This window comes from Patagioenas fasciata, chromosome 8, assembly GCF_037038585.1.
Source record: "Patagioenas fasciata isolate bPatFas1 chromosome 8, bPatFas1.hap1, whole genome shotgun sequence".
Classification (NCBI taxonomy): domain Eukaryota; kingdom Metazoa; phylum Chordata; class Aves; order Columbiformes; family Columbidae; genus Patagioenas; species Patagioenas fasciata.
The window spans coordinates 20,980,167-20,993,642 of NC_092527.1; the positions used below are offsets into that span (position 1 = coordinate 20,980,167).

Below are 13,476 nucleotides of genomic sequence, written 5' to 3' on the forward strand. Positions count from 1 at the left end.
AGGCAGTGTTGGGAGCTCAGCCTGACCCTCCCTGCCCGGGAATCCCAAACACTTGCCTGCAAAGTCCTGCAGTGCTGTGGGACTGGAGGACTGCAGGAAGTTTACTGGCTCTGCTCTGGGGGGGTCACCAGCCCACATCCAGTTGGTTTCAGTGAGCATGGAGGAGTACGATGGGATGCAAGGAATGCTCTGAGCACCTGCTGACAGCCTTTAACCCCCAGTCCCCTTGCTCCATAATTAGGACAGATACTCAGCAAATGTGTTCCCATCCAGTGCTGAGCACCAAGCACTTGGCCATGGAACAGCAGTCGGCCTTTGAGGGAATACGAGGAGACTCTTCTTCCAACATTTCTTGAACTTCTTAACTCTCTACATTAGCTGCTGTGTCAGTAAGCAGCACTAGAAAATGCATCTGCTATCTCTTCTCAGTTAACAGCTACACCTTGAGGGGATATCAAGAAGCAGCATTTACACTATAACAGCAGAAAAGTGGTTCTTCAGCAATTGCTCATTACAGACCCGCACATTCTCATTCCAGGCTTATATTAACAAGGAGAGAAATAAAGGACTGAGATGACAGAGGCTGATAGATGTGGCAGCTGGGATGAGCCAGTCCCTATTTTAAGCATGCAGGCAAAATTTGGGGTCAAGCTGGAGAGGTTACAGAGTGATAAAGTGCCAGTGAACACACAAACAACTCAGAGCATAGCCCTCCTCTTTCCATCTTCTTTCCCAACACCTCTCAGTCCTGCTGACAGGCTGACCTGGGAGGAGTGCTGCTCTTGCCTACTGGACATGAGCCAGCAGGGCTGAGCCCTGGCTGTGAGCACACCCCAGAGCTGCAGAGGGCCTGGGCCCTGAGACCAGCCAACCATACCACTGAACCCCCTTAGGGCTACAGCTCTCCCCTTTCCTGCTCCACTCCTGCACCTGCAAGAGTAATGACAGGGCAGCAATCCTCTTGCATCCACTTCTTTTTCCTGGGGCTGCCATGGGAGTGCCGACAAAATAGCTTGTGTGATTTGATAGCTGACTCCGGTTGCTTGAGCAGTAAGGCTGCAAGATATGGGAGAAGGTGCCCTGCTGTGTATTACCTCTCCACAGGGATCTGCCAGTTGGTTCACTGCACGCTCTGTTAAACAGCTCTGCACTAATTTGTCTCTCACTTAACTGCAAGATCTGAAGAAATATTCTAGAAACATCTACATATCCAGGGTAGTACTACCTTGAGCCCGTTTTGTCCTGATCTAGTGTTTTTGCCATGATATTCTTTTATGTGCAAAATGAGGGCATTATGGGTGCCAAACTGTCCTGTAAGACTATTCCATTGGTTGCCTGTATGGGAAAGGTCTCTGGTTTTGGGCTGAGTGGGCATTTGGCTTGCTTGCTTGTCCTAACAGAAAGGCTAGGCTGGGTTGGAGGTTTCAGTAAGAAGTTTAACTGATGGATGATGAAACAAATGGGAGAGGAAACACTTGGTGTAAGATGGCCATGAGAGGAACTAGCCTGAAACTAGAGACCAAGACTCCATTCTCAGATACAGCAATGCATATCCTGCACAGGTCCTGTTAAAGCTAAAGATTTACTCCAAGTTTACACTTACATAACAGGACACCATATGGCCTCATGCAGATGTTCAGAAATATTAATATATTGGCCAAAGGCAATAGAGCAAGAATGCTTGACAGCAGGAAGTGCCTTGGAACCACCATCTCTTCCCTCTGTCACCTTCCCAGAGGGTGATACCTGCAGGGGCTCTGTGTGAGCATCAGGGATCATACCAAGGAAGCACAGTAGGGGCATACAGGACACACAGCCATGTACAGGGATAGTCTGGAAAGAGCTCCTGCTCCCTCTCTGAAACACAGACTTCCTAAAGTACTTAAGAGATAGGGAATGAGAGGAGAAGAGCATGTCGGTGCTCTTGAGTCTTTCATCTGCATTGAAGGACTCAAACTGGGTTGATCATCAGGTCAGGCTTGTGCTCAGCAGAGTGACTCTTGGAATTAACAGGAATACAGAGACTGAAAGGCACAGCCAGGGCTTGTGGAAGAGGTCTGCTCCTCCACCCTGGCAGCACAGTAGTCTTAGGTCTTATTTTATTTTGTCAGGGATGGAATAATAAAAGGGCCAGCAGGAGACAAGCAACTGAACGAAATAGCTGTTGCTCTTCCTTTCATGCCTGTCCTCTCTCTTCTGCTCTTCTAGATCCGAAAGAGAAGCAAAGCGTGCCGTGGAGGCCTGTGGGAAAATGATGTGCTAGTTTCTATCAACGGGAAGTCATGTGCTGGCCTCTCCCATGCTAGCGCCATGCAGATCATTGACTCCTCCAATGGCATGCTCAACATCCGTGTGAAAAGGTAACCTGCTCCCAAGCGCCGGTGCTGTGACAGTGCAGGCAGCAGGGCAGCTTCATCCAGCACAGCAGCTATCCACACCTAGCAGAAAGAAGGCAGGAAGGGAGCCTTTGGTTTCTTTATACTGCAAAGTGTACTAAGAGTACTTCCCCATGACTAATGTGAGGCCATCCAGAGGTTTTTTTGTGAGGGCTAAGCTGTGAAGAATAAGCAATTTAGGAAGCAGATGCCACAGGGCAGTTAATCTCAGCAATTAATGGAGACTCCAGTTCATTCTGGGTAAATAACTGTTCTGTAAAAATGGATGTATGTAGTCAAATCCATTTTTACAGAACAGTTATTTACTGAGCCAAGACAAGATTACTTGAGTATTTACTGCAGCAGGCCATTGCAGTCCAATAGGGTGTGAACTGACTTCCACAGAGGTGTGTGGCTCAGTCCCTTTTTGCAGAAGAAATATCTCTGGCAAAGTCTCCAATCCAGCAGAGTACTGGAGACCAGGCTCAATTTAAGCACAAAAATGGTTCCAGTGAAGTCCCTGGTTCTACCTGTGCTAAGGTTAAGCCAGTGCCTCAGTGCATGCTGCATGAGGCCCAAGATGTAAATGAATCATATAAAGATGAAGGCAGCAAAGCTGTGTGAGGTCCCAGCTAGTCTATGCCACTGCCAAAACAGAAGTCACCCCCAGGAAATACAGCTTTGGTGAAGGGGGCTGGGATATGTGATTTTTACAGCCCTGAAAAGACAGAGCATTGTGAGCAGTGGAGAGGGAGAGCCATGCTGGTCTGGCATGTGTAAACCAGGGGCAGAGGTGGGCAGTGCTCAGAGAAGGAAAGCCTGAGCATGTAGGATCTTCCCCTTGGCTTCAGGGAAAGAGCCGGTGCCTTCTGATGTCCTCACCCCATACTCTAGCTGTGATTAAGTGGGATGAGTTAGCCCTGCATAGGGTGTCCAGAATAGCTCCTGGTCCCTTGCCAAGGTCTTATCTCACCCCATTGGAGCCTATCTCCAGCCAACAGGTGCCTGGGCAAATTCCAATGGGCCAAAATCAGTACACTTTGAATTAGCAAAGTGACAAAGGCAGGCTTCTCACAGCCTTCTGGGAACCAACATCGGATGGTTTGGAAATAACGTAAACAGCTTCATTTTGGGGTAGTGAAGAACTCATCGAATATTGCTTCCTGATCATGTCTCTATTCCCACTTCATATTTATGTTCCCAGAGAAAACACCAATCAGTCCTATTCAGAAAGGAGAGGTAACGGGATGACTCCGGAGTATGCAAGGTCATATGTCTATGTCTGTCAGTGTGGGATGTATATGAAGAGAGAGAGACAGGGAGGGAGATTGTGACCTGACAGTGCGGAACAAGAGAAACTGGCTAACAAGCAGAAATGCTTTTCAGTTATCTGGTCAAGTATTTAAGGAAGAGGAAGGACTGTTCTGTTTTGTTTGGGGAGCTTTGAGTTTGCTCCCCAGTGAGAGTTCATAATAGCAAATATTATTAAAAATTAAACTGTCAGATAAATTGCCCCACCCTTAGCTTCCACAAAGGTTTGTATTTGACATGAGGATAAATATTTCACAGTTCAGAACTGAGATCCAAGTCATGAATTCCACAACTTCACAGAGGCAACGCTGTCAGCCTGGCTGCCTGGTATGCATGCTCAGAAGGCAAATACTTAGACCTCCTTTATAACTCTAACAAGCCCTGGTGAATCTGGCAAGGGAAAGAGGAAGTTCCTCACCCCATCTGTGTAGTCTGGAGTCAAACTGCTGTTGCAATCCAGACTCACTCTTGAGGAGTGGGAGGACAGAGCTGACTCTTTTCGCATCAGCATAGCCTGTTCTCCCTCTCTCTAGCAGCCAGAAGCGGGGCTCACAGCCCCAATCTGCCCTGCCCCTACTCCAGTCATCCTTCCAACTCACTTACAAGCCCATGGATTGGGCTGGCTGGCATGACTGCAGTAAAGTCATCAAACCCCAGGCACTGGTAGCAAAGCAGTCGCACAGCGAGCAGGTCGCACACGTCGGGATGGACTTCTACCATAGGATAGCAGAGCCCTACTCCCAGAAAAAACACTTGGGCCTTTTTCTCCTAAGTATTTGCTATTTACTCACACATAGAGGGCAGGGTAAACAAACAGCACTGACTTCTTTGAAGCCCACTCTGAACTAGTAGTTTAGGGGTACCAGGATCTACAGAGCTGACACAGCTCCATGCGGCAGCCCCAGGTGCAGGAGCAGCTGGGGTGCAGTGTGGTGGCTGAGGCAGCACTCAGCCCCCCTGGGAAGCGGCAGGCTGTAGGGGTATGTCCCACTGCCCTGGGGAATGTCTGCTATGCAGGAATTCACCTCCCCAGGATAAATGCCTGGAGACCTGATTAAGTTGGCTTGTCAGAATTTTATGCTCTCAGGGCATTCTGATTTTTAAGCGTTTAACATCCAGTTTTCAGAGAGTCATGAAGCAGAAAATCAGGGTGAGAGCATGTAGCTGGTGTCAGAGGTGAGTCTGCCCTTGGTGTCTGCACTTCAGGTGTCTGTACCACTTAAAAGACACCTGAAACACCAGCTCAGTCCTTAACCCTCTCTCACATGAGGGGATTTCTTTCCAGCTCAGCCCCACCAACCAGACCTTGCTCACTGCTTTTACTTCTCCCCACAGGATAGTTGGTGGGGACCAGACTGGCCCACGGCTCCAGCGCTCCCCTTCTCCAGGGCAGCGAGTGCTCTCCCCGCCATCCCCGCTCAGTCCCCCAGCACAGCTTCTGAGCCCTGAACCCACAGCAGCCCCAGCCACCACACAGCCATCACAGCCGCGGAGGTCGCAGAGGCACCTGGAGAGCCTCACCTCCCCGCCAGACAGTGAGGCCTACTATGGCGAGACAGATAGCGATGCTGACAACGTGGCCCAGGAGAAGCATCGCCGGGCTCGCAGGAAGAGCCCGCGCTCACCGCCTGACAGCACCACCAGCAAGGCGGATGCGCCTCAGGATGAGGTGTCCCTGTCCGAGCAGAGCGGCTATGAGAGCTTGCCAGAGGCTGCTGCGCAGGGGGAACCTGAGGTGGCCAACTCTGGTGGGGTGGCCAAGAGGGAGATTTCCTGCCCGCCTGGCAGCCGCACGGACACTCCATTCTCAGAGAGCGAGGGACAGTTGCGGCCACCATCAACAGAGAGACGGGAGCCTTCTCCAGAGGCGATGCTCCTGCCCCATGCCACCAAGGCTATCCGAGCAGAACGCCATCTCATCCCCATGGTGGGGCCAGTGGAGCACCCAGTTGATGAAGACCTAACCACCACATATGCGGAGAAAGCCAAGCAGGCCAGTAAGTCCTCTGTACCCTGCCACTCACCCACGCGTTCTTCCTGTGCTGGATCTCCTTCCAAAATTCCATTTCTGCAAATGTCAAGTGGGTTAGCTCCTCTGGCTTGGGAAGAAGCAGAGTCAGGTCAGACCTGCAGGGACTGGGGCTTCCTATTGCAGCTTTGGCAGTGGGGTCCAGCTCGCCCAGGATGTCCAAAGAACAGATGAGAGAAAGGGTCTGGGATCTGGGAATAACTTGTAGAAGCTACAGCCACAAAACCAGCTATGCTCTATAGTACCTCTATGTGATGACAACAGGATAGAGGTCATTGGTTTCTTTGACACTTTGGTGTCCATGTCTGGTAGCAGCTGGTGAGATCTGGTACAATTTCTCACTTTTTAGGTATCATCAGTGGAGGGCTGCCAGCAAGGACAGGCAAGAGCTAGTAAATGGTCTGTTGGAATAATTCCTTTCAGTGGGACCCCTCTAGCCAAGACCTTTCCAGGTGGAATAAAGTATTGAAAAATGTAGTATAGTAATGGGTGATGGACCTGAAGTGACCTTAATTGTGAATACCTGTCCTGGTTTCTGCTACCTGTGGAATATTTCAAACCCAAACATGAAGTCAGAACAATATGTTACCTGACTTCACATCCATGATCTATCCAGTAATATTAAAAACAAGGTAATCAAAAACTTGTTTTCCTGTGAGTACCTCAGTGTGCACTGTGACTGACTAATTTACACTTTTCTGAGCCTAGAAATAAGGCTTAGCAGGGGGACAGAATGGGAAACAGAGACACAGAAAAGTGATGAGACTGAAAGCACAAATTCTAACTTGTGATTCTGTGCTCCAAATGCTAGACATTTTTCCCCAGGCCAGATAATACTGCAAGGCAATTTTTAAGTGTCTCTTTTCCTTGGGCTAAACATTCCTTTATCTATTCTGCCTAAGGGATCCTATAGAGTTCACTTTCAGATCTAGGCTGGTTCTGTCAGGCAGGGCACAGTCTTACTGCTCTGCCCTCTGTTGAGAGGGCAGACTTTGTTGCATCCCTTATGTCAGGCCCTGCTAAGCAGTACAACTGACCCTGGTGCCTTGTATTATTTCTTCCTAGTCTTTAGCACTAAATTTCTTGAGGACAATAAAGAAAGTAGCTATTTCAGCCTCCCTGAGGATGAAGCTATTTTTTCCCCCTTTGAATAATATACAAGCATGAGGGGAATGTTGAGAAAGGCACGTTCAGCTGCTCCCTGCCACCTGATATTCTTAGCAGTGGGTGAGCAATTGCTTTACATCAAGACTTTTTTCCACGAACAGCGTCAGTACAGAAGGCTCCCAGGAAAGCCATGTATTTAATGCAGAGCATTTCTGACGGCAAAATAATATCCCATGGCAGAAGATGACGCAACTCTATTGCCAGCTAGAGGTAGGGCTCCCAGAAGCACCGCAGACTGAGATAATATTTTATTCTCTTATTACCCCTCCGCTCTTCCCCCTCCTTCTGGATTATGTTTGGGAGTCCTTATGTAAAAATTACTCTGCCATGGATGGCAACTCACATGGCCAGCTTGGCCTTTTCTTGGGTTAGGAATCTTGGCAGTAAATGTGAAGGCAAAACTTATGTCCTGATCATGCCAGAACACAAGAGCCATTAAAACAAAAGTCATGATCGGCAGCCAGTAACTTTGTGAAGGAAGGAAGCAAGGAAGTAAGAGGGATGGAAGGTGTTCATTATGTGGTGAACAGAGCTAAGGAGCACCCATGCCTGGAATAAACACAGGAGGATGTGGAACTGCTGAGCTGCGGCAGCTCTGTGGGGAGGCTGCCCGCAGAGAAGCTATTGTCACGGGAGGCACACAATACAGCATCTCTTGCCACAAAGATGTAGCCTTGGTAAGGATGTTTGGGCTTGCATTGGTTCAGCTCCTACAGCTGCTTCAGGCTCCCATGGAGCCAACAGAGTTTAAAGCTCAGTTTCTCTGCCTTTCCTCAGCAATACCCACAGCACAGTTGCCTGCTCTGGGTCACAGAGACTCCTGGGTTTTGCTAAACAGGAACACAAAATCAAGCTCAGGGTTTAGAAATCAGGCAAGTTTTTAAAATCTGAGTTAACTATGATAGGTGACCTGGACGATCAATCATGGGAGTCTGGGGCTCACTAGATACACACTAGACATTTAAGGACATGCTGACTACCTAATCAGATGTCTGCCTTTTGGAGCACTACCTGTCTAAATATATTCCCAGTGCACCTGCTTAGCACACCCTCCTTGCCTTGCCATGGCCTTCTCTGTTATAATTCCTACCACTGCACCATAAAATGTGAAAAACTAGTTTTTGTTGGGACTGTTACCCAGATGTTTCTACCCTTTTATTTTTAGAATGTAGTCCTTTCTCATGCTTGCTCTGATGTTTTCTCCAACCTTGGGGGTATTTTTCTTGTCCTTTTTATTATTTCTAACTTTTCACTGCCATTTTTAAGCTACAGAGACTTTCTCCCTTTCTTACTTGTCCCTGCACCTTAGGCAAGCAGAGTTGCAGGTATAGTATTTCTAGACAAGTATCTAGAAACATCAAATTTCTAGATGAATAACTGAAATCCCTATACAAGAACATAATAATTCTTTTGCACACCACTGAGAGTAACAACTGACATTCTTCACAGCTCTATTGCCCCACAAGGATCTCAGTAAGACTGCTATCACCTGTCAGCTCTTGCATTTTCTTAAACTTAGGATCTGTAGCTCTGCTCTTTATTTCCTATCTCTAGAGCTTTTGTAAACCTTTTTCCTCACTGCAAGCTTTCCAGAGCTTGGAGCTTTCCAGATCACAGGCAATTTGATTCAGCCCCTCTACTTCCCCTTTCCTGTATGATTTTCCTTCATTTCTGATGTTGTTAGCAAATCTGATCAGGGCTGACTGTGTACTCTCCTCCAGATCATCAATGAAACTAGGAAACGCTTTCCGTATTTCTCCACCATCTTTCCTAGTCTCAACGTGATGAGTGATCGGTCTTTATGCTCTGATTGTTATGGTTTCATTTTATCTTAATTTTCATCTGATTGACATTTCTCCAGTACACGTAGGTTTTTTTGCATCAAGTCCACCAGCACCTGACAACTACAGCTCTTTCCCTGCCTTTGCTAAGAGGATACACATCACATAGCAATTGCCAGAGGTGACACTGCTGTCTAACACCTGCTTTACACTGCAGTAACACAGGAGCAAATGGAGCTCACTTATTTACACTAGGCAAGGATTTGACTCTGGGAGCAGAAGACAGTATGATTGATGGCAAGAATGAGCAGCCCAAAACAAAGATTTGGAAGTGGGTGGGGTGGAGCAAAATAAGCACAGGGAAGAGGGGCAGCTGCTGATGGTGCCACCTCACGACACCTTGCATGTCACCAGCAGCTGAGCTGTGCCTCTCTTTCCCCACCACAGACACAATGCTTAAGCCCTCCTTAGAGAGGCAATTGCCCCTGCAGTGAGGTTTGGGCCTGTCTCCTTCCAAAATTTCCTGCCCTATCACAATTTGCACACTGGTATTGGCTCATTTTTTTCAGCCTGTGGGATGAGCATATACATCATCCCAGCCCTCCACAGGACATGTGGCTTGGACATACTTGCTCAAAAACCACTCAGAGCATTGCTAATGCAGACTAGTGGGGCAGCGTGGGGAGCAACACACCACCCAAATGTGGAGAACTTGCCCTACAAGTAGTAGGATTTCAGTCTTCATTGATACTCCATGGCTATGCACCCTCGTGTTCTGATCAGTGGGGCAAGAGAGCAGCCAGCAAACAGCTACTCTTTGCTGAATAAACAAAAGTACAAATTTATTTCCTTACCACTTAAACCATAACTTGCTCTCTTTAGAGGGGTGATTAATTGCTGGGGAAACTGGGGACGTTTAGGGCCTCAGTTCATCATCACTGTAAAGGGCCAAGTCACATCCCTCCCTGAGATGATTCCTGTGCTGCTTGGACAGTGCAGAAGGACAGGAAGAGATAACAAGACAAAAAATACAAATAAAACCAATCTGAATGAGTTTCAAAAGGTCAGTGGAAAGTGGGAGCTTGTGGCAGGGAGAATCAGACTACTGTTGTCACAAGTAATTCCTAGTGAGGTTCTTGGGTTCCCCATAGCTCCTGCAGTGTCCTCCTCTGTTCACCCCACCCTTAGAGGCTTGGGATCAATGGGCTTAGGCTTTCTCACAACTGGAAATACCAATTGCTCTCAGAAGACAGACCTACCAAGACAGCCATCTAGTCCTAACTTGCTATCACACTGTAGGAATTTGTTTCAGTGCAAGAAGCGCTTCAAAATATCTCAATTTAAACTTATCCACTGGACTATTTTTAGTTCCTAGGACTCAAGAGCCTCTCCATGTATGGTAGGGGAAGGGAGGGAAAAATGGGTGGGGAAATTTCCTCCTCTGCTTTATATGGGCCTGGCTGCTTGTGCAGAGTCATCGAAGTTACTACATTCCATATCAGAAAAGGAAATCCTTCTTGTTTAAAGCGGATGTACAGCAGCACCACTTGACGAGATAGGATGCTTATTTATAAGTGGCCTGTTCATTGGAGGGTCATATAGATTACCTCTTCTAAGAGTGACTGCAGTCACGTTTCTCTCCAGAGGGTGAGTGCAGCAAACCATCTACCAGCCTGTTACAATCGGTACAGGCCACAGGAGCTGTGAGCAAGATTAAGTACCTCAGTGGCAGTTTGAACTTACTGCACCTCATTTTCTACTTGGTGTTCAGCTTTGACAGTTGTGACTATTGATTACAGTTACATGGTTGTGAGGCTAGCTTACTGGTTTTGTCATTCTCTGCAGTCCAGAAGACTAAAAGATTTAGGATAGTAGTCAGCTGTCCCCATCCTAGATGCTTTAAAATAGAATCGAAAAGCATTCTGCTCAGACTAGGAGATTAAAATTAATTGCCTGAACTATTGATCCTACAGAAGGTCTGCTCCTATCAGTATGAAGCAATGCTGAATAACCCTTGGCCCTTGCTACTCAGTGAGCAGCCAACCACTAGGAAAACAAGGGCAACAGCCTCCATGGCTGAATCACAGAGAGAGAGTCTAATCTGACTTCAGCACGCCTTAAACTGGAAATTGTCTCCACTTGGGAAATCAATGTCCATACACTGGTGTATGCAGTTTAGTTGTATGCCCTTGCTTAAGAATATTCCACTTAATAACTAACATACAGTTTTGAATTGTCTGCAGCTTGGAAGGCATTTATTAAAGAAGACAACAGTGAGATAAACACTGTGCATGTGGAACCCTCTTTCTCCAGTGTTAGGCTTAAGTATGGCATTTGAGCTTAGGCTTTCAGGTTACGTTCTTCTATCAAAAGCACAGAGGTGATATTTTCAGGCTGATCCACTATTTGGACAGAAGACAGAGATTGTAAGTTAGTGTTGTCTGTCTTGGTTTCTTTCTTGAGCAATCTCAGAAACTGTCACAAGTAACTGGCCATTTTCCTCAGCTATTCTTACTGGAGGCTTCCAGCATCGTTCATTTGGGCATCACTCTTGTCTAGCATTTCATTGCAAATGCTGTAGGATAGAGCACTGCAAGTAAGGCTAGTAGAGCTCTACTCTGCTTATCCTTTGTGCTGCCCAGCTTCCCCAAAGCCTGGCAGAGACAAGGATTTAGCTGAACATGTGTTAGTGCAAGATATATCTAGCTGCATATAATATTATCCAGAAGGGGAAAGATATTTAGTATCTGAAGATGTTTGGAGTAAAGCTGTATGTGATCCTTGAAAAGAAAAGGTATTACTCCTTTTGTTCTAGTATTTCTACTGTATGAGATACCATTTTGAGCATCTTTTTTAAACTATCAGTTACTCAGACATTACTTCTCTGTGTTATTCCATCAGCACAGGGACTCTGACCCTGGGTCACAGTTCCTCAGACATGGTCAGAAGTCATTTATCATTCTGCTGCTGGTGGAACAGTGTCACGAGTTCTCTTCTGAGCTTACAATTCCACGGTTCTTGCAGAGCCCCAGCTGGTCATTTTTCAGAATACGCTGCTACACACATTAAGTTAACATAGCCTGGCCTTGCACATGCACTTCTGGAATGACTTAGGATGTGTAAGACTGATGGGGAACAATGGGATTAAGTCAAAATTTTGCCAGTAATTCATATCTCAAGGTGATTAGAGCAGTAATCACACTGAAATGGCTACGTATATAACCCCATAGACTGTCTTAGCCAAGCTGATAACTTCTAGGTTCCATGATTTTGAGAGCTGAGCTGAAAGAAATCATAATGCAGGCAATGGGAATCCTTCTCCCTGACCAATGTTCTTTCCATCAGTTCTGAAAGTGATATGGGACTTGCTGACAAGGTTAGGACAAGTCTGCTCAGAGAAAACACTGAAATGAGACAAAGTGATGGGGAAGGGAGAGGCATAAACGATTGAGGCATAAGGGGTAATTAAACAACAGAGTCATCGCTCAACAAAAGTGAGAGAAAATTATAGCTAGGAGGGAGAAAACTGTCAACCTGACAGATATTGTTTTTCAGTTTCACTTAAATCCATGATAGGGAGATGAGTTTGTTGTGAAATCTGTAAAGCTTCACTGTCATCAGTGTCATCTACTGCTTATGCTAACCAAGAATCTAGCCCTTTGTATAAAAGAAATAGAGGCAGGAACAGGGTGAGTAGATTGAGCAAATCTTGACACACTGGCTATACTGAAAGGACAGGGCTGAATCACATTCTCTGCAGAGGTGAAATGTAAGGAATTAGTGAAAATTGTCTCAGAATGGCCCTCAGTCCTTGATAAATACCCTGGAATAATGGGAAGGGTCTCAGGCAAAGACACCAAGAATAGCATCCTTCTTTCAGACACAGGCTCTGGGGAAAAAAAAGTTCTTTTGAGCACACTTTGTGGAAAACAAAATCATGAGTTAAATCAACATGGACTAATGAAAACTAGAAAAAGATATAGTCTTTGACCTGTTCAGTAAGATAAGACTTCATGGCTACAGAAATAAGGTGGACAGAATATAGGTTGGCTTCTGTAAGATATCTGATATGGTTCCACATGACTTTTCCAACGAGAGAAATATAGATGAGATAGGACTACTGTAAGGTGACTGCACAATTGGCTCAGAATAGAACAGAAAACATAACTATTAATGGCTCATGATGTCAGATTAGCTAACTGGCTAAGTTGGTAGTAATGTTTCACTGGGCTTCTGAATCTAACAGGACTACCTCTATATTTTCACCCATGGAGCTTTAAACACTAACATATGTCAATCAAATGTCCTCTCCACCTCAATGTTATATGACAGGTGAGGAGACAGATGATTAAAAATCCCAGCCCTCCTCTCTTCTCTCAGTGTATTTTGTCCTCTGGCTGCATCTAGACAGCACAGGGAGTATGTGCTGTGGGGCACCCCACAGCCCCAAAACTGCTGCTATTCAGAACTGGGACCTGGCTGGGACACGCTGCAGCATTCCTCTGGTCCTTCTTCCCACAGGAACACAGGTGTGTAGGGGACATGGAGGGGGACGATGGGTTACCTGGACTAAGGAACACAAAAGGGTTCACAGATACATCGCTGTTGTCTCCTCCTATGCTTTGTCAACTACCAAACTCCTGCTAGTGAAACTTGTAAAATGTTTTCTGGTTCTTTTGAGCGTGTTGTACCAAGCAAGCAGTAACAGGAAATAGCAATAATACCATTTTTAATGGATGACCTGAGGATTCAGTGGAGATTGCTGTATATTAATCAGCAGATGACATAAGGCATGGAAGGTATACAGTTATCT

General features: G+C 46.3%; 1 protein-coding gene across 1 annotated transcript in view; it reads left to right on the forward strand.

Annotated features, from left to right (window-relative positions):
- The window catches only part of SYNPO2L (synaptopodin 2 like), a 39,521-nt gene that overhangs the window by 12,632 nt on the left and 13,413 nt on the right, over positions 1 to 13,476 (forward strand). Inside the window, exons 2-3 of the mRNA XM_065842913.2 lie at positions 2,209 to 2,360; positions 5,022 to 5,683. Of these exons, the coding sequence (XP_065698985.1) occupies positions 2,209 to 2,360; positions 5,022 to 5,683 (814 nt within the window). The remainder of the gene's footprint in view (positions 1 to 2,208; positions 2,361 to 5,021; positions 5,684 to 13,476) is intronic.